The sequence below is a fragment of the Bombina bombina genome, chromosome 2 (genome assembly GCF_027579735.1).
Source record: "Bombina bombina isolate aBomBom1 chromosome 2, aBomBom1.pri, whole genome shotgun sequence".
Lineage (NCBI taxonomy): Eukaryota > Metazoa > Chordata > Amphibia > Anura > Bombinatoridae > Bombina > Bombina bombina.
In genome coordinates this window covers 621,091,209-621,115,666 of record NC_069500.1, presented here as the reverse complement: position 1 = coordinate 621,115,666, position 24,458 = coordinate 621,091,209, and the positions used below count along the sequence as shown (strand labels likewise).

Below are 24,458 nucleotides of genomic sequence, written 5' to 3'. Positions count from 1 at the left end.
TCTAAACTCTACCTGCGTATATAAAGTAAGATTTATAAATACCATAACTAAATGGTTAGAATCTATTTAATAACAGTATGTGCAGTATATGATTTTTTTCGCACAAAAGAAATAAAAATGGAGCTCAATACTTATGAATTGATTCATTCACCTAGATTCTATTCTGATATGCCAAGCTGGTAATTGTGGGCAGCTTGGTACTTTTGATTTTGTATTCAGGGGTTAATTGTAAACCAAAATGACGTTAAACACTTTCGCTGCTAGAAAAAAAAAGTATTGTTCTTTTCCATCAAAAAAGGCAGAGTATGTGCGGAACTTGTCATAAAATGTATGGCTTCAATGAAATAGTTTATATTCACATTTTTCTCAGTTAAATATTGTATCCTAAATAATAAATCTTTGCATACTTGGGGCTGGTAAGGCATTTGCTGCTTTGCAATATAAAACGGTGTATTCGTTGAAATGCACTGAGAAATTACTAAACATGTTTTATAGCAAGCCCTTTGATGACCTTAACAAAATGCGATTGCGAAGTAAGAAACAATAATTTTGTCCTTCTTGACTTTCCGTTGGCAGCCGGCCGGTCTTATCGGAGATTGGTTTGTTGTAGCTTATTGTTTACCGCTAGCTCTTGATTGGCTATTCGTTTGACAGCACCTATTGTGATTGGACTCATCGCTACCTCGGCAGTGCCAGTGTCAAAGCAGGCATGGAGAGCACTAATGGTTTTGCGATTCGCAGGGTTAAGTATAACACCCCGGTGGCTGGAAGTGACAGTCCCGGCCACAAAGAACAAAATAGCGGGAATGATCGGAAGCCCAAAGCCCGTGGGTTGTCATCGGGAACCGCCATCTCTGCAGTGCTGTTGTTGTATGTGCTGGCGATTCGGGGACTGGTTCACTTCTCACTGCGGCAGCTACTCACCCCCGGGACACTCACCACGCGGTTTAACGCGACCACTGCCAGGTAAGGGCACGTGATGTAAACATTACCCTGCATGTACCCTTTTGTGCAGCTCTGCTCAGGAGCTGTTCGTACTCTTCACTTGCAGCCTATGCACTGTGGATACACCTATAGACAGTACCGCAACAACGTGAGTGAACGGGACAATCACTAGTCTTAAAGGGATATGAAACAGTCTGTTTCTTTGTTGTAATATAAATTGCACTAAGCAGTTAGTTATACATAAAGTGATGTAAACTTTCCCCTTTGTATAAACAGAACCTTACTGTTAGTGATATTTTAGATGGAGTTTGATTCACCATTTGTAAAGAAGATGCGATTTAAAGTGAAAGTAAAACAAATAAAGGGCATTTTCATGAACTATAAGATACTTCATGTAGAAAGCTCTTTTATTTGTTTCAATCGGTCGCCGTTGTTAGCTGCTACAGCAGCGCACGGATAACTTTTTGTTTTTGTTTTTTTGTCATGGTTACTGTATGAACCCTTTTATGATGAGCCCTTTTTATTTACAAAACATATAAATTTATATATATATACACACACACACTGTTTATTAGTCAGACATGAACTGAAATCTAATGCCGGCTTTCTTGAATTTCAGGTTTTGTTTCTGTTAGTTGTCAGTTTTATTTTTATTGACTCATATTCCCTTATGTGTATATATACTCTTTAGTTACCGATAACACAATTTACGAGGTAATGTCTTAATAGTGTTAAAAACTACTGCAACAGGTAATTTTAAAAGGACACTAAAGTAAAAAACTTTAGTGATTCAGGTAAAGCATGCAGTTTTAAGAGCCTTCTGACTTTACTTTCATTAACAAGTTGTCATTTTATATGCACACCAGAGGCGTTACTAAACCTCACTCTGATGGGTCCCCCATTTCAACTGAAGATATGCACTCACTTAGCTATGTTATGATATTTCTTTCTTGTTAAAGAGACAATCTAATAAAAACAAAAACTGCGCTGTTTTGTTGGAAAAGCTTATATGACTTATTCTCATCTCACCTTTGTGTTTATTGCCTGTAAAGTCATGCTCCCAGAGTATTCGTGCGCAGCCATTTTTACAGCAAGCCTGGAACTTTCAATTTGTTACTCTGTTACAGATATAATACATAATACATTTAGTGCTGGTTTGGTTTTATTAAATACTCTTTATATTTCTGGTCTCAGTTTTAGCGCATCTTGTGTTTTACAGGGAATACTTGGAGCATATTGCAGGTATTGACTCCAGGACGGTGGGGAGCCCTGCAAATGAAATCCTTGCAGTGAATTATCTTTTAGAAAAAATCAAAGCGATCAAGGAGAATTCCAACCCAGCTCACAGATTAACTATAGATATACAAAGACCAACAGGATCGTTCAGTATTGACTTCCTGGGAGGGTTTACCAGCTACTATGATAACATCACCAACATTGCTGTCAAGCTGGAACCCGCGCATGGAGCGGAACATGCAGTGCTCTCTAACTGCCACTTTGACTCTGTAGCTAATACTCCAGGTACAATACCTTAAATACTTTAAATACTTAAGAAGTTTTTTTTTTTTGCCTGGGACAAGGGTTATCTCCCTGAGAGATACATGCATACATAAAGAATGAGTAATGTACATGGTAACCAGATATATCCAAATGATGTCGTTGTGTGATGTCGTTTACTGGGACAGTAAATTCAAAATTGAACTTTAGCTGATCTGTAACCATGGTTACTAACCTGATCTCAGCTACCTCCCACAATCCCATTCTCTCCCTCCCTCCTGACCCTCGGTCCACCTCTCACACGCACACACAGCCTCCTCTTTTTATAAATGTATGCAATCTCTCTCCTTTTCTCTCACACACACACACACACCACTCTCACCCCTTACCCCTCCACATGCACACACCTGTCTCAAACAAACTCACCCTCATAGACACCCTCATACCCACACCTCACACACTCCCTTGTATACACAACTCACACACTCACAAACACCCTTATTTTTATATGATTGATTGCCATAATAGTTGTATAAGTATACACAATATACAGGTATATACAAATTTAAACTAACCAGCAGGGTTGCATGTATAACACAAACCCTTAAAGGGACAGTCTACACCCGTATTAACCGTTGCTTATACATTCGATTAAGTGATGATAGTTCTTACTCACCCGGTCTGCCCTTCAGATTTTGACTCGCAAACTGAGATCTCCGAAATTCAAACTTTATTTTCAGTCATTATAAATGGCCGACAAACTCCGCCCATTCACTTCTCCTTCTACCTTTTACTCCCCTTCTCTTTCTAACTCATACTCGTGCACGGTCAGCCACCTACGTCACATGCGTGTAAACACGCATGCTCCTATACTCACAAGTGACGTGAATGAAGTCCGTCTGTGCTGCACGTCTGAAACTCCGCACATTGATTTTTAGTTCCTACGCTACACTTTGGTTCCGTTTTTTAAGTTCCGCATTAGGTGCGCATGCGTGAAACGACGAAAGCTCGATCATGATTTTCCATCCGTGATCTATTTTTGATTGGATCGTTTAAATCTAGAGGCTTGATGATGTAGATAGTAGGCGGAGCATGGCCGCCATTTACAACGAATATAAAGTGAGTTAGGAATATGAATAACTCCATTTGTGAAGCAGTATTCTAACTGAATGGGGGTGAGTTAAAACTATAATCACTAAATCTAACATATAAGCGACGGTTAATACGGGTGTAGACTGTCCCTTTAATATTACAACAGTTCTCTAGCTGGATACCAATAAATTATGCAGTTTAACTAAATAAGCAGTGCAGTGAACCCCCCCCAAAAAAAAAAAAAAACCAAAACAAAAACAAACTAAAAGCAATCCTCTTTTTTTGTCTTCAAGTTCTCAAATATTGTATTAGTTTTTTTCGGCTATGATATTATATATATATATATATATATATATATATATATATATATATATATATATATATATATATATATATATATATATATAATTTTTTTTTTTTTTTTTTTTTTTCTTCACTATCATGTTCTCCAGCTGCTTCCTTTATTTTATACAAGAACACAATGCATTTACAAACTGAAATAATATATAAATAATATAATATATAATTATTAAACACATTTTTTAGCTAAACGTTCCTTTATCAATATTTAGATCATTTTCTGTAACACACAGTCCTGACCTCTTGGTTAAAATCACTGCTCTGCAAATATTTACACACAAATAGCTTCTGTAAAGGGAGCAGATCAGTGAGTGTTCTGTGCAGACCGGAGGGAGGAGTTCATTCAGGTTACTTCCTGTGTTGAGCAGTGGTGCTGATCTGAAGGACAGCTACTGCAAGATGCAGCATAGAGTAAAATGCATAATCCTACATCCTTTCATTCTACTTAGAATTAAAGTGACATTTACTTCCTTAGAATAAGGTTTGTCAAAATATTGTAAACTTGGGACACAATTTCCAGGATACCTAATTTTATAGGCATTGTGCATATACCCTTTAGCTTCAACTGTACAGTGTAGAGAGTAGCATAAAGATAAAATGCTGAACAGCTACAAGCAAACAATAGCTATACTACTGCTCTAATTAACCTCTTGTTCCAAGCTGCTGTTAATGTCCCCCACTCCTCCTCTAACATGATCCGCTGTCTTTTGCTTGTAGCCGTTCAGCATTTTATCTTTATGCTAATCTCTACACTGTACAGTTGAAGCTAAAGGGTTTATGCGCAATGTCTATAAAATGACCAGTTATCTGTTAGACTGTCCTGTCTGTTACTTTTATATTCCTTATACTATAAGGAATCTAAAAGTAACAGACAGGACAGTCTGACAGACAACTGGTATAGCCCCATTTGCTCCAATTATTTTGCAGTTTTCTTTTGCACTAACATTCCCCTGGATGTCGAGGCATCCTGCAATACTGTTCCCGACTGCCGGGCCGCGGATTGGTCACTCCCCACGAGTGATCACTTCTGGTTTCGCTCCACGTGGAGCCCGACAGTCTAGCAGAGCATCGGAAGCGATCCGATAGGCTTCCGATGCTCTGCTTGTGTGCTGAGTGCCACGGTGGGTCGAGGCACTCAGTATCTATTGAAATAAGATAAAAAAAAAAATATATATATATTTTTTTTTTTAAATATTATAAGATGGCGATGCTCAGTGCATCATGGGGCTTCTGGGGGTGTCCCTAGCCTGCCTCATCATAGGGGCAAGCTAGGGTCATCCAATCTGAGCTTGCTCTATAATTGTATTTTTTAATAATAAAATATCCCCTTTGTCTGATCATGTCAATATTTGTAAATATTGACTCTGATCAGTGTGGCTCTCCCTCCCTCTCCTCAATTGAGTTTTTGTGAGAGAGAGATCTGTGTTTAGGAGAGAGAGATATGTTTGTTAAAAATTGTGAGACCTAAAGGTTGTATTCAGAGCCATTAACCCCTAGCTTGCCAGTGATCACTATAAATCACTGGCAGTAGCACAGCTGCACTTTTTTCGCTGTCTGTGCATTTTTTTTAGGGGTTATTTTTTTGTGAGACCCAAAGGCTCTTCTCAGAGCCATTTAGTTCATTTAAATTTTAAATTTTGTGTTGATTTTTTATTTTTTTTGTAATTCTTTTTTCCTGTGACAGATAAAATAAATAATGTCTTACTCAAACCCTAATTTTGACACTGCCATATGCTCAGATACATCATTAGATACAATCTCAACTGATTGTGATGTATCTGTGGCTGCTAGCCCCCCTGCCATAATGTGTTTCTACTATTGCAGCTGAAGAGTGGATAACGCCTCATCACTAGAGGCCAGATATTCCACCTTTCACAGCAAATCCTGGCATCAATATGGATGTTGCAGGATTTAGCCCTTAACAGTTTCTGGAGGTGTTTCTGGGCGATGATGTATTGGGGAACATTGTCGCCCAAACTAATTTATATGTCCATCAGTTACGTGCTGCAAAGCCTGATTCATATTTGGCAAAGCAGCAATGGCCCCCATCAATGTGCCTGAATATTACAAAATTCTGGGCATTGATTATGCTGATGGACATCATAAAGAAACCCTGCATTCACTCCTACTGGAGCAGTAGCCCCATCTGCTCTAACCCCATTTTCTCCCAGTGTATGTCAAGGAAGAGGTATGAAAAGATTCTACATTTCATGCACTTTAGCAACAAGAACCTGTGCCCCCCTAGGGAACATCCCCAATTTTTAGAAAATCTGCCCCCTGATTACCCACTTTACTGCCAGGTTTGCAGAGGCTTATATGCGTGGATGACTCCCTTTTGAAGTATAAGGGAAGGCTGGGATTCAAGCAGTATATTCCTTCCAAGCGCTCCAGGTATGGGATAAAGGTGTATAAGTTCTGTGAGAGCGAGACTGGGTATACTCAGGCCTTCCGGGTGTATGAGGGAAAGGATAGCCACCTTGCGGTACAATTAAAAAGAACCGCGCAGGTTTCCCAGGACAACTTGCATGCACCCGGCTACAAAGGGGGGAGACCTCAGCTCTGCGCCAAGAGGAGCTGTTGGCACTTAAGTACAGAGACAAGAAGGATGTATACCTTCTTACCACCATCCAGACAGAGAGGACTGTGGAGGTCTCTGTACGTGGCAGAGTTGAGAGCATAATTAAGCCAGTGCATCAAGGCTTATAACCGGCAAATGGGTATGGTTGATCTGGCAGATCAGCTGCTGCAGCCCTACCTAATTATGCGGAAGACAAGGGCCTGGTACAAAAAGGTTGCAATTTACCTAATGCAGATTGCAACTCACAACGCTTTTTTGTTGTTCAAAAAAAGCAAACCCCGGAATGAAACATACTTTTTTACAGTTTCAGCTCCAGATCATTTCAGGGATTTTGTACCAAGATGCACCTGCTCCCTCGGTGGTGATGGGAGAGAGCAGAGTTGGGGCTGCCAATTTTATTTTAAAAATCCACCCCCCCCTACTGCCGCAAAGCAAAAACCTAAAAAAAATGCAGAGTCTGCACCAAGAGGGGGCAGAGAAAGGACACATCATATATTACTGTGCTGATTGCCCTGGACAGCCTGGACTCTACATTGGGGACTGGTTCAAGGGATATCATACAATGTTCCATATATATATTTTTTTTTTTTTACATTTTGCCGTTTTTTTTGTGTGGGTATGTTCACTGTTAGAGGTTGTTGTGTGTTTTTTTTTTACTTTTACTGTGCCAGATTTTTACATTTCACTACTCTACACTTTACATTTACACTACTATTTTGTATAAGTTTTAAAATTGGTGCTGTATTTTAACAAAACCACTGTCAAACCTATGCATGGGGGGCATAGGTGTACTCAGGAGGTCTTGCAGAAAACAACCTGGAGTGTTTTCTTGCAATAACTTACAACAGGATCTCCGAAATTATAGCCAAAGCAATGTGTGTGTAAAAATAAAAAATACCACCACACACTTTCTCCAATAGAAGATAGTCAAAGAAGGTATGTTAAATTTGAAAAAATCACAAACACATGTCAGAAGTTTGGTATTGCAAACCCCAAACAACCCAACCAACCTATGCATATGTGGTTTCACTGTACTCGGGAGATCTTGCAAAACAAATATTGGGGTGTTCTTTGGCAGTAACACATAACGGGAACTGAGAATTCATGCCTAAAGTACAACGTGTGTGTGAAAAATAAAACAAAAAAATGACTACCCAAAAGTTTGACAAAGACTTGTCGTTGAATTAGTGTATGGAAAGTGTTTAAAATACCAGCATTTCAAATACCCTAGGGTGTCTAATTTTCAAAAATATATGGTTTGATGGGGGTAAATTACATTGGCCGGCTTCAGAAATGCCCCAAATAGGACATGGGTGCATGATGACAGATGTGAAAATTCCAAGTTGGAAAACTGGAATGCACCCCCTAAAAATAAGGCCTTTTAGCCCCCAGGGAACCTGACACACCTATACATGGGTGGTATCTCTGTACTCAGGAGATGTTGCTGAACACATATTGGGTGTTATTTGGCAGTATCCCTTAACGTTCTCAGTAAATGTATTTTTAACCACTTATTTTTTTTTCAAACTTTGGCATAGATTGGTGATAAAATGGTTGCATGCAAGAGTCAAAATACCCCAAGTTTAATACTCTAGGTTGTCTTCTTTTAAAAAATGAATACATGTGAAGAGTTATTCAGGGATTCCTGAAAGATATCAGTGTTCCAATGTAACTATTGCTAATTTTTTAAAAAAAATGGTTTGGAAATAGCAAAGCGCTACTTGTACCTATTGCCCTATAACTTGCAAAGAACATGTAAACATTGGGTATTTCTAAACTCAGGACAAAATTTAGAAACTATTTAACATGGGTGTTTTTTCATGGTTGTAGATGTGTAACAGATTTTGGGGGCCAAAGTTAGAAAAAATGTGTTTGTTTATTTATTTTTTCCATTTTTTTATCATATTTTAAAATTGTTTTTTGTAGTAAATTATAAGATATGATGAAAATAATGGTATCTTTAGAAAGTCAATTTAATGGCGAGAAAAAAGGTATATAACATGTGTGGGTACACTAAATTAGTAAGAGGAAAATTACAGCTAAACACAAACACTGCAGAAATGTAAAAATAGCCCTGGTCCCAAACGGTCAGAAAATTGAAAAGTGCTGTGGTCACTAAGGGGTTAATAAAGTTTTTTTTTTTTTTTTTTTCTTCACATATGACAGGTGAGGCACTGCCTCACCTGCCTCCAATGACTGCACCTCCTGTGGCTGTATATATAACAAAGGATACAAAGTGAAATAATTACATTTGATAATAAAAGTAAATTGGAAAATTGCTTAAAATTGTATGCTTTATCTGAATCATGGAGAAAACATTTTGGGTTTTATATCCCTTTAAGGACATGTAAGTTAAAGGATTAACTGCTTTGGCACAGAGTATACCTACCAATCAGCTGCTCTGTAACCCCTGAGATTGGCAACCAGCATGTGCATGTGCAGTTTTGAAGAAAAGGTGTTATTTTTAGTTGATTAATGACATCACTGCTGTCTAAAAAACTGTGCTAAACTACCAGGAATATAGATTAGGATAGAAATAGTTGATTATAACATGACTTTGGTTTTTATGTTCCTTTTTAAATAGATACAAATGATTTAATGCTAGCTTTAATAGGATATGCCCACAAATTAATTGCAGCAAGATAGCTAATTGTGCGATAAGAAACATTCTAATTCAGTTATAATGTTGAATAGTTTTTTCACCCTACAGTTTTCATAGTTCTTATTAAGGGTAACCATGAGAGACCATACTGCAGCCACTCATGTTTGGTAAATACTAAAAGTCCAGTTAGAATGTGTGCTCTGAAAGATTAGCATGCCCAATGATAAAATATGCAGGATGTGAATTATTTAAGGAGATGCTATACAGAATGTTTTTTATCACAGTGAACAAACAAGAGGTCGAGTAGATCAGCTATACTACACTTGTAGGATTTGCCCTAAAGGGATAAACATTTAATTCCGGCACCAATGTACGTGACATAATTTTATGAATATATTATAAGTTGAGAATTTTCTAGTGTGTGCTCAGAGCAATGTTTGGCTACATATCACTGTCTTGATCGCACAAGCTTGCTTCCTCCTATCTGTGAGCTACTGTACCTGTTGCTTCATCTAATTCTGTAGCTGCTGTAAAGAAAAATTCTAGAACACATTTTTACTCCACATAATAATATTTTACAACTTCAAAACATTAGAATGATCAGATACTACTTCTTTAAACCAACAGCGCAAAAAACTGCTGCAATTATTTGACTACATTATGAAAAATGCCATCCACAAGAAGTGTAAGCGAGACCAGTACCTGACCATAATGTAAGAGTAGTGAATTAATAATGTGTTCTCTCCTGCATGGCCTGTCAGTGCCACTAAAATGGTTAACTTTATTTAAAATCTGTTTGGGCAACTATAGAAACTGAAAGGAAACAGGGTTTAGAATAGGGGTAGTATATAGGACTCCATTACAGGATTAAGTATTAGATCAACATCAGTTGTTTAAAATTGCTTGCTCTTTCTAAATCATGAAAGACAAAATATGGGTTTAATGTCCCTTTATTTTTCAGTATGAGTTAAATAAATTAAAATTATTTTTTTATATATATATATATATATATATATATATATATATATATATACACCTTTTGTATTGAATTATTCACTTGATCTCACACAATTTTACCTACACATCGTAAGCGCTGTTAGAGTGTGTGTGTGTGTGTATATATATATATATATATATATATATATATATATATATATATATATATATATATATATATATATATATATATATATATATATATATGCCACCAATCAGCAGCTAGCTCCCAGTAGTGCATTGCTGCTTCTAAGCCTACTTAGGTATGCTTTTTTAACAAATGGTACCAAGAGAAAGAAGCAAATTAGATAATAGAAGCTTTTGGAATTTTTTTTTTTTTTATTTGTTATATCTGAATCATGAAAGTTTAATTTTGACTTTACTGTCAAAAAATATGTTTGTACAGTCCCAGCATATTTTTGCGGGGCTTTTTGCAATGCAAAGTCTTTTTTTTAGAAAAAAAAAAAATGAAAACAAACAAAAAAAAACTAATTGCTGAGGAGGTTCTAGTATTATCTTTCTAATTTATTGTTTTAAAGTATAAATCTAAATCCTTTAGAGATAATTTTACTTTGTCTCTTCCTTTTATTTTATTTTAATTTTGTATTTGTCTTGTGCTGTTAATATAGGTGCCAGTGACGATGCAGTTAGCTGTGCAGTGATGCTTGAAATCCTGGGCGCTCTGTCAGAATTATCCAGTCCTTTAACACACGCTATTATATTCTTATTCAATGGTGCTGAAGAAAATATCCTCCAGGTAATCTCAGAATCACTACTCAAGTCTTTATGATAACATTAAAACAAAATACAGAGCTGTATAGGTGATTTAGTGCATTTGTATGGCAGGAATCTTGTGGTGAATTATAACTGTTCTTCTTAAATGCTCTGATTTTCATATACAACTGTGTTTATAGTACAGAGCCCCAGAGGTTTCACACACAATTATTATTTTTTTTTAATACATTGTGTGCACCATTAAGCACAATGTGCACATGAAGATGTCCGCTTTATTCTTTTTTTTTTTTTTTTATATTTACTTTTTATTTTATTGGAGGTGAAGTTATAAACAGAAAATCAGAAATACATTACATACCAACAGCATGAAATATGAAACATCTGATTCTTATACAATCAAAAATAACATAACTGAAAAAATACATTTCTAAGTTACTTGAACTCTCCGTATCAAGTCAAATATTACAAATCCTCTCTATCAGGATATCTTATCTTCTCCCTCCAATATCGTTTATCTAATCTTTTATTTAATTTGCAGGAACATTTATTTACAATCTCTTGCCCTTGACCTGCTTTAATCTGTCCCTTAGCCTGAATCTTGAGTTCACCTACTTTGTCTATATCTCAGTCCAGTCATGACTCTATACGGATACTACTCAGATCCATCCCGATATATTTTTAACTGTGCTCAAGATTTCTCACAAAAAACTCAGAAAAATTTAAAATGAATGTTACTACCCGGGGGGTGGGGGAGAGGGAGAGGAGAAAGAAGAGGAAAAGAAAGAAAGAAAAAAAAAAAAACCTTCACTTAAAGACTACAAGTAAATTCCAACTTACTTTTACTACTATTGGTAATCCCACCTTAACGACTGTATGCCCAGTTTGAAGGTAGTGATCCGTCTAAGATTAATTCTAGGAAAGGTATGGAGTCTTGGAATGGCGAAAGAATATAATGTTGAACTGTTGTGGGTTCACCATAAATATACTTTTCCACTTCTTAAAAAATGTAATAACCTGTTTAACTACTACTTTATCCAGTCCTATTATCTCTACCATAATCTGGCTTCTCATGGAGTTTATGAATTCAGTGATAGAAGGAGAATTTCTATGCTTCCACCTTTTATATAGCTGATTCCTTGCAATCAAAATCGCTATGTTTGTGAAAAGTCTGTCTCCTATATTTTGCGTTGGGTACAAAAAAATACATGTTCTGCCTTTAGTTCTATCGTATCTCTTACTTTTCTATTTATCCAGTATTGGATTTTACTCCAAAATTGCGCAATTTTTGGGCAAGTCCAAAAGTAATGCAGCAGATCCGCCTTTACTTTATGACATTTAGGACACATAACCTGTGATTGAGACCACTTAGCAATTCTGGCTGGGGTTAGATAAAAATTGTTTATTACCTTATACTGAGATTCTCTTAAATTAATTCTATCCGTTGCCTCTCTTGTTCTTTCAAGGCTGTCCATTATGTCCTTATCTTGCACCTCGGGAAAATGAATTGCATATCTCTGTTTACAGTGATTAATATGCAATTCTCCTTCTTTACTCATAATATACTGATACCAATTTGAGATTGATCTAATGCCAGCTTTATATAAAGTTATCCCTGCCTCGATATTTGATTGTGCCCAATACTTGCTAAACCTGCTATCATAGTCATTTATAAAATGATGGGCCTGTAAATATGCATAGAAATGCTGAGATGGTAAGTTATATTCGCATGCTAGATTCTCAAATGTTCTAATTTGCCCGGTGAGTAGTTCTTTCAATTGTGATACATAAATCAGCCCTTTATTTTCCCAAGTATGGAATATACTATTGCAGTATCCTGGAGGAAAGGCTGGATTGCCAATGATCGGTAGTAATCTAGAAGTCTGAAATTCTATCCCCAGTGTTTTGCAGTATTTCTGCCATGCGATCACTACATTAGCAATTGTGATTAATCTACTTATATTACTTGGTAGTTGTTTATATGGATAGTGGAGCACCGCCTGCAGATTGAATGGTTTGATTAATTCTGTTTCATGTTCATAATAAGTAACATAGTCTGATTTGCTAAGCCAATCTACCCCGAATTTGACCAAGGAAACCATATTATAGTATTTTATATTTGGGCACGAAAAACCTCCAAACCGCTTTTCCTGCGACAGCTTGTTATAAGCAATACGTGAAGTCTTTTTCCCCCAAATAAAAAAAGAACAAGCCTTGTTATAGCTATCGATGTCTCTCTTATGTAATAAAAGGGGTAAGTTCTGAAGAAAAAATAAGAATTTTGGGAATATAATGGTTTTAATGACATTTATGCGGGCTGAAATGGATAAATAGTATAAATTCCATTTTGCTAGATCATATTGTAGTTTCTGAAATAACTCTTTGAAGTTAAGCTGGTACCAGAGTGCTGGGTTCTTACTGATCTTGATACCTAGATAGTTAATATTCTGTACTTCTTTGAAATTATCAGAATAGCTATTTCTATTTTTTGTGATCCATAGAATTTCTGATTTATTAATATTTATTTTATATCCAGAGAATGAACTGAATGTGTTTAATATCTTCATAAAGCATGGTATGGACTGCCTCGTATGCTGTAAAAATATTAATAGATCATCCGCATAAAGTGCCACAGATACCTTCTGATTCCCCACCGAAATTGGTGGAAGAGTCTTTCTTAGATATATGGCTAGAGTTTCCAGTGCAATATCAAAGAGTAATGGTGAAAGCGGGCACCCCTGGCATGTTCCTTTGCCCAGAGTGATGTTTTGTAATAATTCGCCATTAATAAGAAGTTGAGATCTGGGCTTATTATATACTAACCCAATCAAGTCGACCAGGGCGCCGGAGAAGCCAAACTTTTTCAACGAGTTTATTAGGTGATCCCAGATGATTGAATCAAAAGCCTTCTCGGCATCTACGGTGAGTAATGCTATATTTTCCCCCTGATTTTTATTCCCGGCGTCCTGGTCGACCCGATGGAGATAGTCCACGGTAGTAAGAACTCTACGCATATTTCTGACTGCGTTTCTCCCTGGAATGAAACCTGCCTGATCAGGATGGATAATATCTGTGATAGATTTTTTCAATCTTTCCGCAATAAGAGACATTAAAATCTTATAATCTTGATTAAGAAGCTAAATCGGACGGTATGACGCTATATTAGTTGGATCATTCGCTTTCTTGTGGATTAGAGTAACTACTGAGTAAGAAAAATAGGTTGACTTCATATCTTTCTGGAGATAGTATTGATTGAATAATTTGGTTAAGGTACCCGCTATTTCTGCCGCCATGATTTTATAAAACTCTGCCGGTAGGCCGTCCGGCCCTGGAGCTTTGCCAAGTTTAGACTTTTTTATGATATCTAGTATTTCCATTTCAGTGATAGGGGCATTAATTAGTTGTAACGCTTCTTGCGAAATTTGGGGGATATCCAACCCCAACCAGAATTGCTCTTTTTGCTTCTCATTCACCTCTTCCCTTGCATAGAGATTACTATAATACTCAAAAAATATCCTACCAATTTTGTCTTTATTGCTAAAGAATTTCCCTTCAGACCTGATTGAAAGGATTTGATTTTTTCCTAAATTTGACCAACCTGGCCAGATGTTTAGCCGATATACCCTGACTACCCTGAAATGTAGCCCTGTTTTTCATCTCTTCATATGCCCCGATCTTTTTCAAGAAGCATTCCCTTTCCACTCTAGCTGCTTTGTATATGTCCCAATTATCTTTATTGGGAATTCTAAGATATTTCGCATATTTATTTCTAAGTTGGTTTGATAGCTGCGTTTCTCTCGCTTTATTTTTCTTATTTCTTTTAATCATGTAAGCTTTTACTTCCCCCCGCATGACCGCTTTACCTGCTTCCCAAAACACCTCAACCTTATTTGTATAATCCATATTCTGTGTGGAGTATTCTCTCCATTTTTGCTGTAACCAGTTTGCAAATTGTACATTTCTATACATATATTGAGGAAAACGAAAAATAGTTGCAATTTTTTTGGGGAGAGTACTCCACACAATCCTTATACCAATAATCGCGTGATCAGATAATATTATCTCCGAAATCTGTGATTCAATATGATTTCTCATAATATATTCGTCTACTAGAAACATATCAATTTGGGAAAATTTTTTATGGGCGCCCGATTCGCATGTGAATTCCCGAGTGTCTGGATGCTGGATACGCCAGGCATCATGTAATTTCAATACACGTGCAAAACTCTGCAGATATTTGGCTTCCCTGTTATTAGCCGCTCTCCGCCGGATTTTGTGCCTATCTAGGTCGGGACACAATGTGCTGTTAAAATCTCCTGCTACAATCAAATTCTGCCCAATATATGGGGATAAAACCTTTGTCAAATTCTCCCAGAACTTAAAGTCCCAGTTATTCGGGGCATATAAGTTACATAACGTCCAAATCTTCTCATCTATTTTCAGTTGTAATACTATGTATCTCCCACCTGGGTCTAATTCCTGCTTAATTATAGTATATGATAGATCCCTACCCAGCATAATTGCTACCCCTTTTTTGCGTTTTTCTCAAGGTGTGGCGATTATTTAAGCTATCCAGTTTGTTTTCAATTTTCCTATCTCTGCCTTTTTAAGATGTAATTCTTGTAGTAATATGATGTCTGGATGGTGTTTTTTAGCTTGCTTGAGAACATTCTTGCGCTTACTGGGAGATGTTATTCCCCCTACATTCCAAGAAATTAAATTTAGTGAATTACTCATTTATACTATATCTATACATTTTGTGACAGAAAAAAGAGAAAAGAGAAAGAAAAGAAAAAAAAAAGGGGCAATACACAAATATCCCTCTCCCCCCTTTCCCCTTATTTCTAACCAAGCCACCATTCTAGTCTCCAAAACCTAAGATTGCCTTTTTCTTAAAAACTACTTAAACCTCTATATTATTATCTCTGCAGAACTCTTTTGCATCCTCAATTGTATTTAATGCGATGACACCATCCATGCCCAGTACCGTGATTTTCGCCGGGTATTTCATGGTTGCCTTCAACCCTGCCTTGATTAAACCTGAGCAGAATGGTGCCATCGCACGCCTCTTTGACGAAGTCTCTATTGAATAATCCTGGAATAGCAGGATCTGCTTGGTATCTATAGTGAGTGTCTGGGCCTGTCTATATTTTTGCATGATTTTAACTTTGTCTTGGAAGTTTAGATACTTTATCATGACCATTCTTGGTCGCATACTGCCATCTTTTGACTGTCTCACCATGCCTACCCTATGTGCTCTCTCCACCTGAAGCCCTCCCTCCGCTCCTTGTAAGCCTAATAGTTTTGGTAATGTCTGAGTGCTAAATAATAAGAGGTCTTCAAATTCTCTTGACTCTGGTAACCCTATCACGCGCACATTATTCCTCCTGGACCTATCTTCTAGATCCTCAATTTTAGCTTTTAATACCTTAATCTCATCTGAGTGCGTGTCCAGAACGACTTCCTGTTTAAAATGCCTGTCTTCTATATTCGAAATTCTAGCTTCTACCTCCATTAGTCTATTTGAGAATTGTTTTATTTCGTTTGAAAGCTCTGAAATCTCACCCTTTATTATTTCAAATTGTGGTAGAATTAATTCTGCCAACTGATTCGTAGTAAGTTGTTTTTCCAGATTCAAATCTGGGCTTCTAATAGATACTTCTTGTGAATTTTCCTGTGAGGGTTTTTGTTTTGTATCCCTCCTTATAGGCATGGCTGGAGATTTATTTTTGGAATTTGTGATATATTTCTCCATTTATTACGTAAATCCAAACTTTTCTGTTTAACCCCTAAACGTATATTTGTAAAAGTTTACAGGTTCAGCAACCCTCTTTCTGATACAAAAATAAGCAGATTCTGTTCTAGTCAAATATTTACATGTTTGATCTCAGCTATAGACCCTCTCTGGTCTGCAGCCTATCTTTGTGTTCAACTTTATATATGCAGACTATTCTAAAGTTTAGTTAATCAGAAATAATCTTATAAGGAAAAGCACAGATTTAGTTGACTATAAGCCCTTTCACAATTTGAACACAGTATACCACTTAAGTGTCCAAGATACCTTTTGCAAGAACTATAAAGATATAACAAATCAGACCACCTTTTACAGATTAACACAGTTACATGAATAACATCAGAGTGTGAACATTTAGCAATTCTGTCGCCCCTTTAACACAACATACAAAGAGAGATTTAGCTTATGCAAACTGAGGCCTAGATTTGGAGTTCGGCGGTAAAAGGGCTGCTAACGCTCCGCGGGCTTTTTTCTGGCCGCACCATAAAATTAACTCTGGTATCGAGAGTTCAAACAAATGCTGCGTTAGGCTCCAAAAAAGGAGCGTAGAGCATTTTTACCGCAAATACAACTCTCGATACCAGAGTTGCTTACGGACGCGGCCGGCCTCAAAAACGTGCTCGTGCACGATTCTCCCATAGGAAACAATGGGGCTGTTTGAGCTGAAAAAAAACCTAACACCTGCAAAAAAGCAGCGTTCAGCTCCTAACGCAGCCCCATTGTTTCCTATGGGGAAACACTTCCTACGTCTGCACCTAACACTCTAACATGTACCCCGAGTCTAAACACCCCTAGCCTTACACTTATTAACCCCTAATCTGCCGCCCCCGCTATCGCTGACCCCTGCATATTTTTTTAAACCCCTAATCTGCCGCTCCGTAAACCGCCGCCACCTACGTTATCCCTATGTACCCCTAATCTGCTACCCCTAACACCGCCGACCCCTATCTTATATTTATTAACCCCTAACCTGCCCCCCACAACGTCGCCGACACCTGCCTACACTTATTAACCCCTAATCTGCCGAGCGGACCTGAGCGCTACTATAATAAAGTTATTAACCCCTAATCCGCCTCACTAACCCTATCATAAATAGTATTAACCCCTAATCTGCCCTCCCTAACATCGCCGACACCTAACTTCAATTATTAACCCCTAATCTTCCGATCGGAGCTCACCGCTATTCTAATAAATGGATTAACCCCTAAAGCTAAGTCTAACCCTAACACTAACACCCCCCTAAGTTAAATATAATATTTATCTAACGAAATAAATTAACTCTTATTAAATAACTTATTTCTATTTAAAGCTAAATACTTACCTGTAAAATAAACCCTAATATAGCTACAATATAAATTATAATTATATTATAGCTATTTTAGGATTAATATTTATTTTACAGGCAACTTTGTATTTATTTTAACCAGGTACAATAGCTATTAAATAGTTAAGAACTATTTAATAGTTACCTAGTTAAAATAATAACAAATTTACCTGTAAAATAAATCCTAACCTAAGTTATAATTAAACCTAACACTACCCTATCAATAAAATAATTAAATAAACTACCTACAATTACCTACAATTAACCTAACCCTACACTATCAATAAATTAATTAAACACAATTCCTACAAATAAATACAATTAAATAAACTAGCTAAAGTACAAAAAATAAAAAAGAACTAAGTTACAGAAAATAAAAAAATATTTACAAACATAAGAAAAATATTACAACAATTTTAAACTAATTACACCTACTCTAAGCCCCCTAATAAAATAACAAAGCCCCCCAAAATAAAAAATTCCCTACCCTATTCTAAATTAAAAAAGTTACAAGCTCTTTTACCTTACCAGCCCTGAACAGGGCCCTTTGCGGGGCATGCCCCAAGAATTTCAGCTCTTTTGCCTGTAAAAAAAAACATACCATACCCCCCCCCCAACATTACAACCCACCACCCACATACCCCTAATCTAACCCAAACCCCCTTAAATAAACCTAACACTAAGCCCCTGAAGATCTTCCTACCTTGTCTTCACCATCCAGGTATCACCGATCCGTCCTGGCTCCAAGATCTTCATCCAACCCAAGCGGGGGTTGGCGATCCATAATCCGGTCCAGAAGAGGCTCCAAAGTCTTCCTCCTATCCGGCAAGAAGAGGACATCCGGACCGGCAAACATCTTCTCCAAGCGGCATCTTCGATCTTCTTCCATCCGGAGCGAAGCGGCAGGATCCTGAAGACATCCAGCGCGGAACATCCATCCGGACCGACGACTGAACGACGAATGACTGTTCCTTTAAGGGACGTCATCCAAGATGGCGTCCCTCGAATTCCGATTGGCTGATAGGATTCTATCAGCCAATCGGAATTAAGGTAGGAATTTTCTGATTGGCTGATGGAATCAGCCAATCAGAATCTAGTTCAATCCGATTGGCCGATCCAATCAGCCAATCAGATTGAGCTCGCATTCTATTGGCTGTTCCGATCAGCCAATAGAATGCGAGCTCAATCTGATTGGCTGATTGGATCAGCCTATCGGATTGAACTTGATTCTGATTGGCTGATTCCATCAGCCAATCAGAAAATTCCTACCTTAATTCCGATTGGCTGATAGAATCCTATCAGCCAATCGGAATTCGAGGGACGCCATCTTGGATGACGTCCCTTAAAGGAACAGTCATTCGTCGGTCCGGATGGATGTTCCGCGCTGGATGTCTTCAGGATCCTGCCGCTTCGCTCCGGATGGAAGAAGATCGAAGATGCCGCCTGGATGATGACTTCAATCGGATGGAAGATCCTCTTCTGCCCCGCTTGGATGAAGACTTTGACCGGATCATGGACCTCTTCAGCCCCCGCTTGGGCTTGGATCAGGACATCGGAGGAGCTCTTCAGGACGGATCGGTGAACCTGGTATGGTGAAGACAAGGTAGGAAGATCTTCAGGGGCTTAGTGTTAGGTTTAATTAAGGGGGGTTTGGGTTAGATTAGGGGTATGTGGGTGGTGGGTTGTAATGTTGGGGGGGGGGGTATTGTATTTATTCTTTTACAGGCAAAAGAGCTGAAATTCTTGGGGCATGCCCCGCAAAGGGCCCTGTTCAGGGCCGGTAAGGTAAAAGAGCTTGTAACTTTTTTAATTTAGAATAGGGTAGGGAATTTTTTATTTTGGGGGGCTTTGTTATTTTATTAGGGGGCTTAGAGTAGGTGTAATTAGTTTAAAATTGTTGTAATATTTTTATTATGTTTGTAAATATTTTTTTATTTTCTGTAACTTAGATCTTTTTTATTTTTTGTACTTTAGCTAGTTTATTTAATTGTATTTATTTGTAGGAATTGTATTTAATTAATTTATTGATAGTGTAGTGTTAGGTTAATTGTAGGTAATTGTAGGTATTTTATTTAATTATTTTATTGATAGTGTAGTGTTAGGTTTAATTATATCTTAGGTTAGGACTTATTTTACAGGTAATTTTGTTATTATTTTAACTAGGTAACTATTAAATAGTTCTTAACTATTTAATAGCTATTGTACCTGGTTAAAATAATTACAAAGTTACCTGTAAAATAAATATTAATCCTAAAATAGCTATAATATAATTATAATTTATATTGTAGCTATATTAGGATTTATTTTACAGGTAAGTATTTAGCTTTAAATAGGAATCATTTATTTAATAAGAGTTAATTTATTTCGTTAGATAAAAATTATATTTAACTTAGGGGGGTGTTAGTGTTAGGGTTAGACTTAGCTTTAGGGGTTAATACATTTATTAGAATAGCGGTGAGCTCCGGTCGGCAGATTAGGGGTTAATAATTGAAGTTAGGTGTCGGCGATGTTAGGGAGGGCAGATTAGGGGTTAATACTATTTATGATAGGGTTAGTGAGGCGGGTTAGGGGTTCATAACTTTATTATAGTAGCGCTCAGGTCCGCTCGGCAGATTAGGGGTTAATAAGTGTAGGCAGGTGTCGGCGACGTTGAGGGGGGCAGATTAGGGGTTAATAAATATAATATAGGGGTCGGCGATGTTAAGGGTAGCAGATTAGGGGTACATAGGGATAACGTAGGTGGCGGCGATTTGCGGTCGGAAGATTAGGGGTTAATTATTTTAAGTAGCTTGCGGCGACGTTGTGGGGGGCAAGTTAGGGGTTAAGAAATATAATATAGGGGTCGGCGGGGTTAGGGGCAGCAGATTAGGGGTACATAAGTATAACGTAGGTGGCGGTCGGCAGATTAGGGGTTAAAAATTTAAATCGAGTGGCGGCGATGTGGGGGGACCTCGGTTTAGGGGTACATAGGTAGTTTATGGGTGTTAGTGTACTTTAGGGTACAGTAGTTAAGAGCTTTATAAACCGGCGTTAGCCAGAAAGCTCTTAACTCCTGCTATTTTCAGGCGGCTGGAATTTTGTCGTTAGAGCTCTAACGCTCACTTCGGAAACGACTCTAAATACCAGCGTTAGAAAGATCCCATTGAAAAGATAGGCTACGCAAATGGCGTAGGGGGATCTGCGGTATGGAAAAGTCGCGGCTGAAAAGTGAGCGTTAGACCCTTTAATCACTGACTCCAAATACCAGCGGGCGGCCAAAACCAGCGTTAGGAGCCTCTAACGCTGGTTTTGACGGCTACCGCCGAACTCCAAATCTAGGCCTGAGTTTGTCAAGTATTTTCTATGAATTAGACAACAGATGACCCACTATAAAATTCGGGTATAACTTGTGGGGATATCCCCTGCTATAAGGGCTTAATAAATCGCACACCCTTTTTCAAGGACACTCTTCCCAGCTTAATTTAAAGTCTGCTGATTTGACTACTCATATAACCTTCCCCACATATCAAACTCTATGAGGGCCTGTAGCCTCAGACACGGTCTGCAACACACAATACAGCACATATAAGATTTCCTTCATCCACTATCCTATTTTCTGTTTGCACTGTGTACACTCTAAATTTATAGATAGTGCACCCTATATTGTTCTTACTTATCAGGTACAATGTGTAGGTTTAACAACAGCAGCAGAAACCTGACTGGTCTAATAAGATTATTGTAACCTGTAGTATAATGTATACAACCTGCTGTCTATAACATCTTGATTTTTACCAATGATTCATAAAAGCTTTTAAGATTTTTGCTAGCAAATGCACAGACAGCTAAATATTTCAAATTTTTCTTGCAGTTAAAGGCTAGCAAAGAATAACAACAGTCAGTTGCCTCATATAATGTCCTCTTTACTTGGTGCAGTTCTTATTATACTCAGGACCCTCGTATTGTCAAGCACAGTTACTGTTGGCAATATTTTCCAGTTTATCCCCTTAATATATTTTCACTGGATTGTAAAAAAGAGAGAAAACAGAAGTATCCATCCTCCTGCTGTTAAAAGTGACTCTTTCTAAAGACTGTGGCCACTCAAAGTTATGTATATACAAACAGGGAGAAGAAAAGTCCAGCTCCCAGCTATGCTCCTTTTCCAGTTACTTATTGGCATAAAACACACCCAGGTCCGTTCTAGCTCCGCCGGTACTGCCTTTACCATTCAGATTGGACACTGCTTTAAACTTTCCCCCAAGGTAGGGTAACCATTGTACTTACCCCCCCCCCTCGACTTCACGGCACGTCGTGTCTGTTCTCCGGTGGCCGCTTCTCTCAGAGCGTTCTCCTCTGGATCCTGACGCTCTTGGCCACCCTACAGAACCACCCGACACCTCCGCGCTAACCAGCTCCTGGCGTCGCACTCTGACGTCAGAGCTACTCGCCGGCTTACGGAGGGGGGGGGAGAGCGGTATTCAGGCAGCTGTTCCTCTGAGTCCACCGGCCACTTCCAACTTACAGGTAGGTGTGTAATTACCTTGGCTCCAACTCCTTCTCCTGAGCTCCCGCTCCTTCTAGCTTTGCCGGGGGATTATGCCGCCCCTGCTGACTTTGGGCTGACTTAAGTGCTTCACCTCCCCAGCTAGGTAGCGTCTCTCCGCGGTGTGTGGGTAACTCTATATTCTAGACCCTCCTAGACTTTCAAGCGCTTCCACTGCAGGTCTAGCACTTAGAGTCTTTTTCAAAGTCTTTGGAAAAAAAGATGGCAACTTGTAGGTACAATGATTAGCTGCTCCCAATCAGCCTTTTAGGGCTCGAAGAGTTTCCTATAGCCATCTTTCTTCCTCCGGCAAGGCCTGTAATATTACACCCCCGCAATGAGGCTCTGTGGCTTGGGAGTTTTAGAGCTGTTACTGCTCCACGCTGCTCCACACAGGTGAGCTTGAGCGTGCACCTCCACCTTCACGCTCCTCCCACAGGAAACACTTTCTCAAACCTTATTCTCTTGTCCCCCGATGTCCGCTTTATTCTTGCTGAACTGGACCCTGAAAATGTCCAATTTCACAGGAAACGGCATCTCAGACGCAGGCAATATTTTTCCCGAGGACCTAATTTTTTATGGCACTTGCTGCTTAAAAGACACACACTCTGCAACTCCACTCTGGGTCCACCTCCCTGCTAACATTAGTTAACCCATATATTACCCACACAGCTAGCAGTAAAACTTTTCGGTAAGTTATTTTAATAAATATTTTACTTTTCTTCACTGCAGTTGTTTTCTTCTCTGGTTAGTGAGGGACTATTTTTCCACAGAGAACATATTTCCCCCTGCAAACATAGTGCAGGAATGCCATTCCCATGCGTTCCCACTGTACTCGTCCCCTGCTCTTATTCATCAGAGGAGGAGAAAGTCTAGCATCCTCTTACTACAGTCTAGCATCCTCTTACTACAGTCTTCATTCCCCTCTCACATGATCCGACCATTCAGCAGCAAACCCCACCTCTGCCATAGCCACAGCCTCCCTCCCCTTTGTTTACTTAAAGTGAATTAACCAAAGCTGCTGCTGTTGCTTAAAATGCACTGATAGATGTGATAAATAAAAACACATTAGATATAAGTCTACAGGAATTTAATAAAACTGTATAAATGGGTTAGAATGAGAGAATGCGATATGGAATAAAATATAAACCCATCTGATTTCTGTCATAAGTAATCAAATGTTTTCTTATCCTGCAAACCAAGTTTCCCTCTTTCAATAAGAGCAATTCAAATCCCTCCTTTCTGTCGTAGCTTGTTAACTTTCTGTGTGCTTAAAGTGGAATAGCGTGATAACGCCCATGGGCCCGGCGATGTCTGGGAGCCGGCGCTCCCTGCCCCTTCCGACCAGAAATCTGTGTCGCCGAAAATCTCCTAAATTCTGTGCACAATTTACTAAATCGTGCTCACAATCTTGTGTGACACATCTGGAGCTCCATAGTATAGAAAAAGGCTTGAAGATAGTGATATTATAGAAAAGGCTTGAAGAGAAAAAGTAGTTGTGATTGTTCTGAGAGTCCAAAATGCACAGTACTTAAATGTAACCCTTCCTTGAACATTTTCTCTTTACATTTAAAAAAGGCAGGTGTATCAAATATTTGAACAAAATGTACCATGTTCTCTATCTGCTACCAATCACATGTAAACATATATTGACTTATGACCCCTAATTTTCTTTGTGACTGAAATTTTTTTTTTTTATTTGTGACTGAAAAATAATCGGGTTGCAAATGTAAAATGGTGAATGTTTGTTCCGTATCTCACAATATGTTTGCAAGAAATAGAACAGTATATCACATAACGCCCGGGAATAAGAGCCAGTCTTCCAAAGAGTTGTATTCCAGTTAAGTCAGGTAAAAGGTTACAGGACTGACTGATAATTGTAAATAGCCTTTTACAATGCACCTCCTTGATCCTCTCAGGTGACTTACTGGAGTCATGCCATGTTTCTCATCAGGATCGGAGCAAAGACTTGCCGAGCTGTATCTTACTCTTTCTGGTTATTGACCAACTTGCCACTTG

At 38.2% G+C, this 24,458-nt stretch overlaps 1 protein-coding gene across 1 annotated transcript in view; it reads left to right on the top strand.

The window, feature by feature from the left end:
• Window positions 1-647: 647 nt before the first annotated feature.
• The window catches only part of ERMP1 (endoplasmic reticulum metallopeptidase 1), a 189,739-nt gene continuing 165,928 nt past the window's right edge, over window positions 648-24,458 (top strand). The window contains exons 1-3 of the mRNA XM_053702559.1: window positions 648-966; window positions 2,165-2,466; window positions 10,700-10,827. Of these exons, the coding sequence (XP_053558534.1) occupies window positions 710-966; window positions 2,165-2,466; window positions 10,700-10,827 (687 nt within the window). The 5' untranslated portion in view covers window positions 648-709. The remainder of the gene's footprint in view (window positions 967-2,164; window positions 2,467-10,699; window positions 10,828-24,458) is intronic.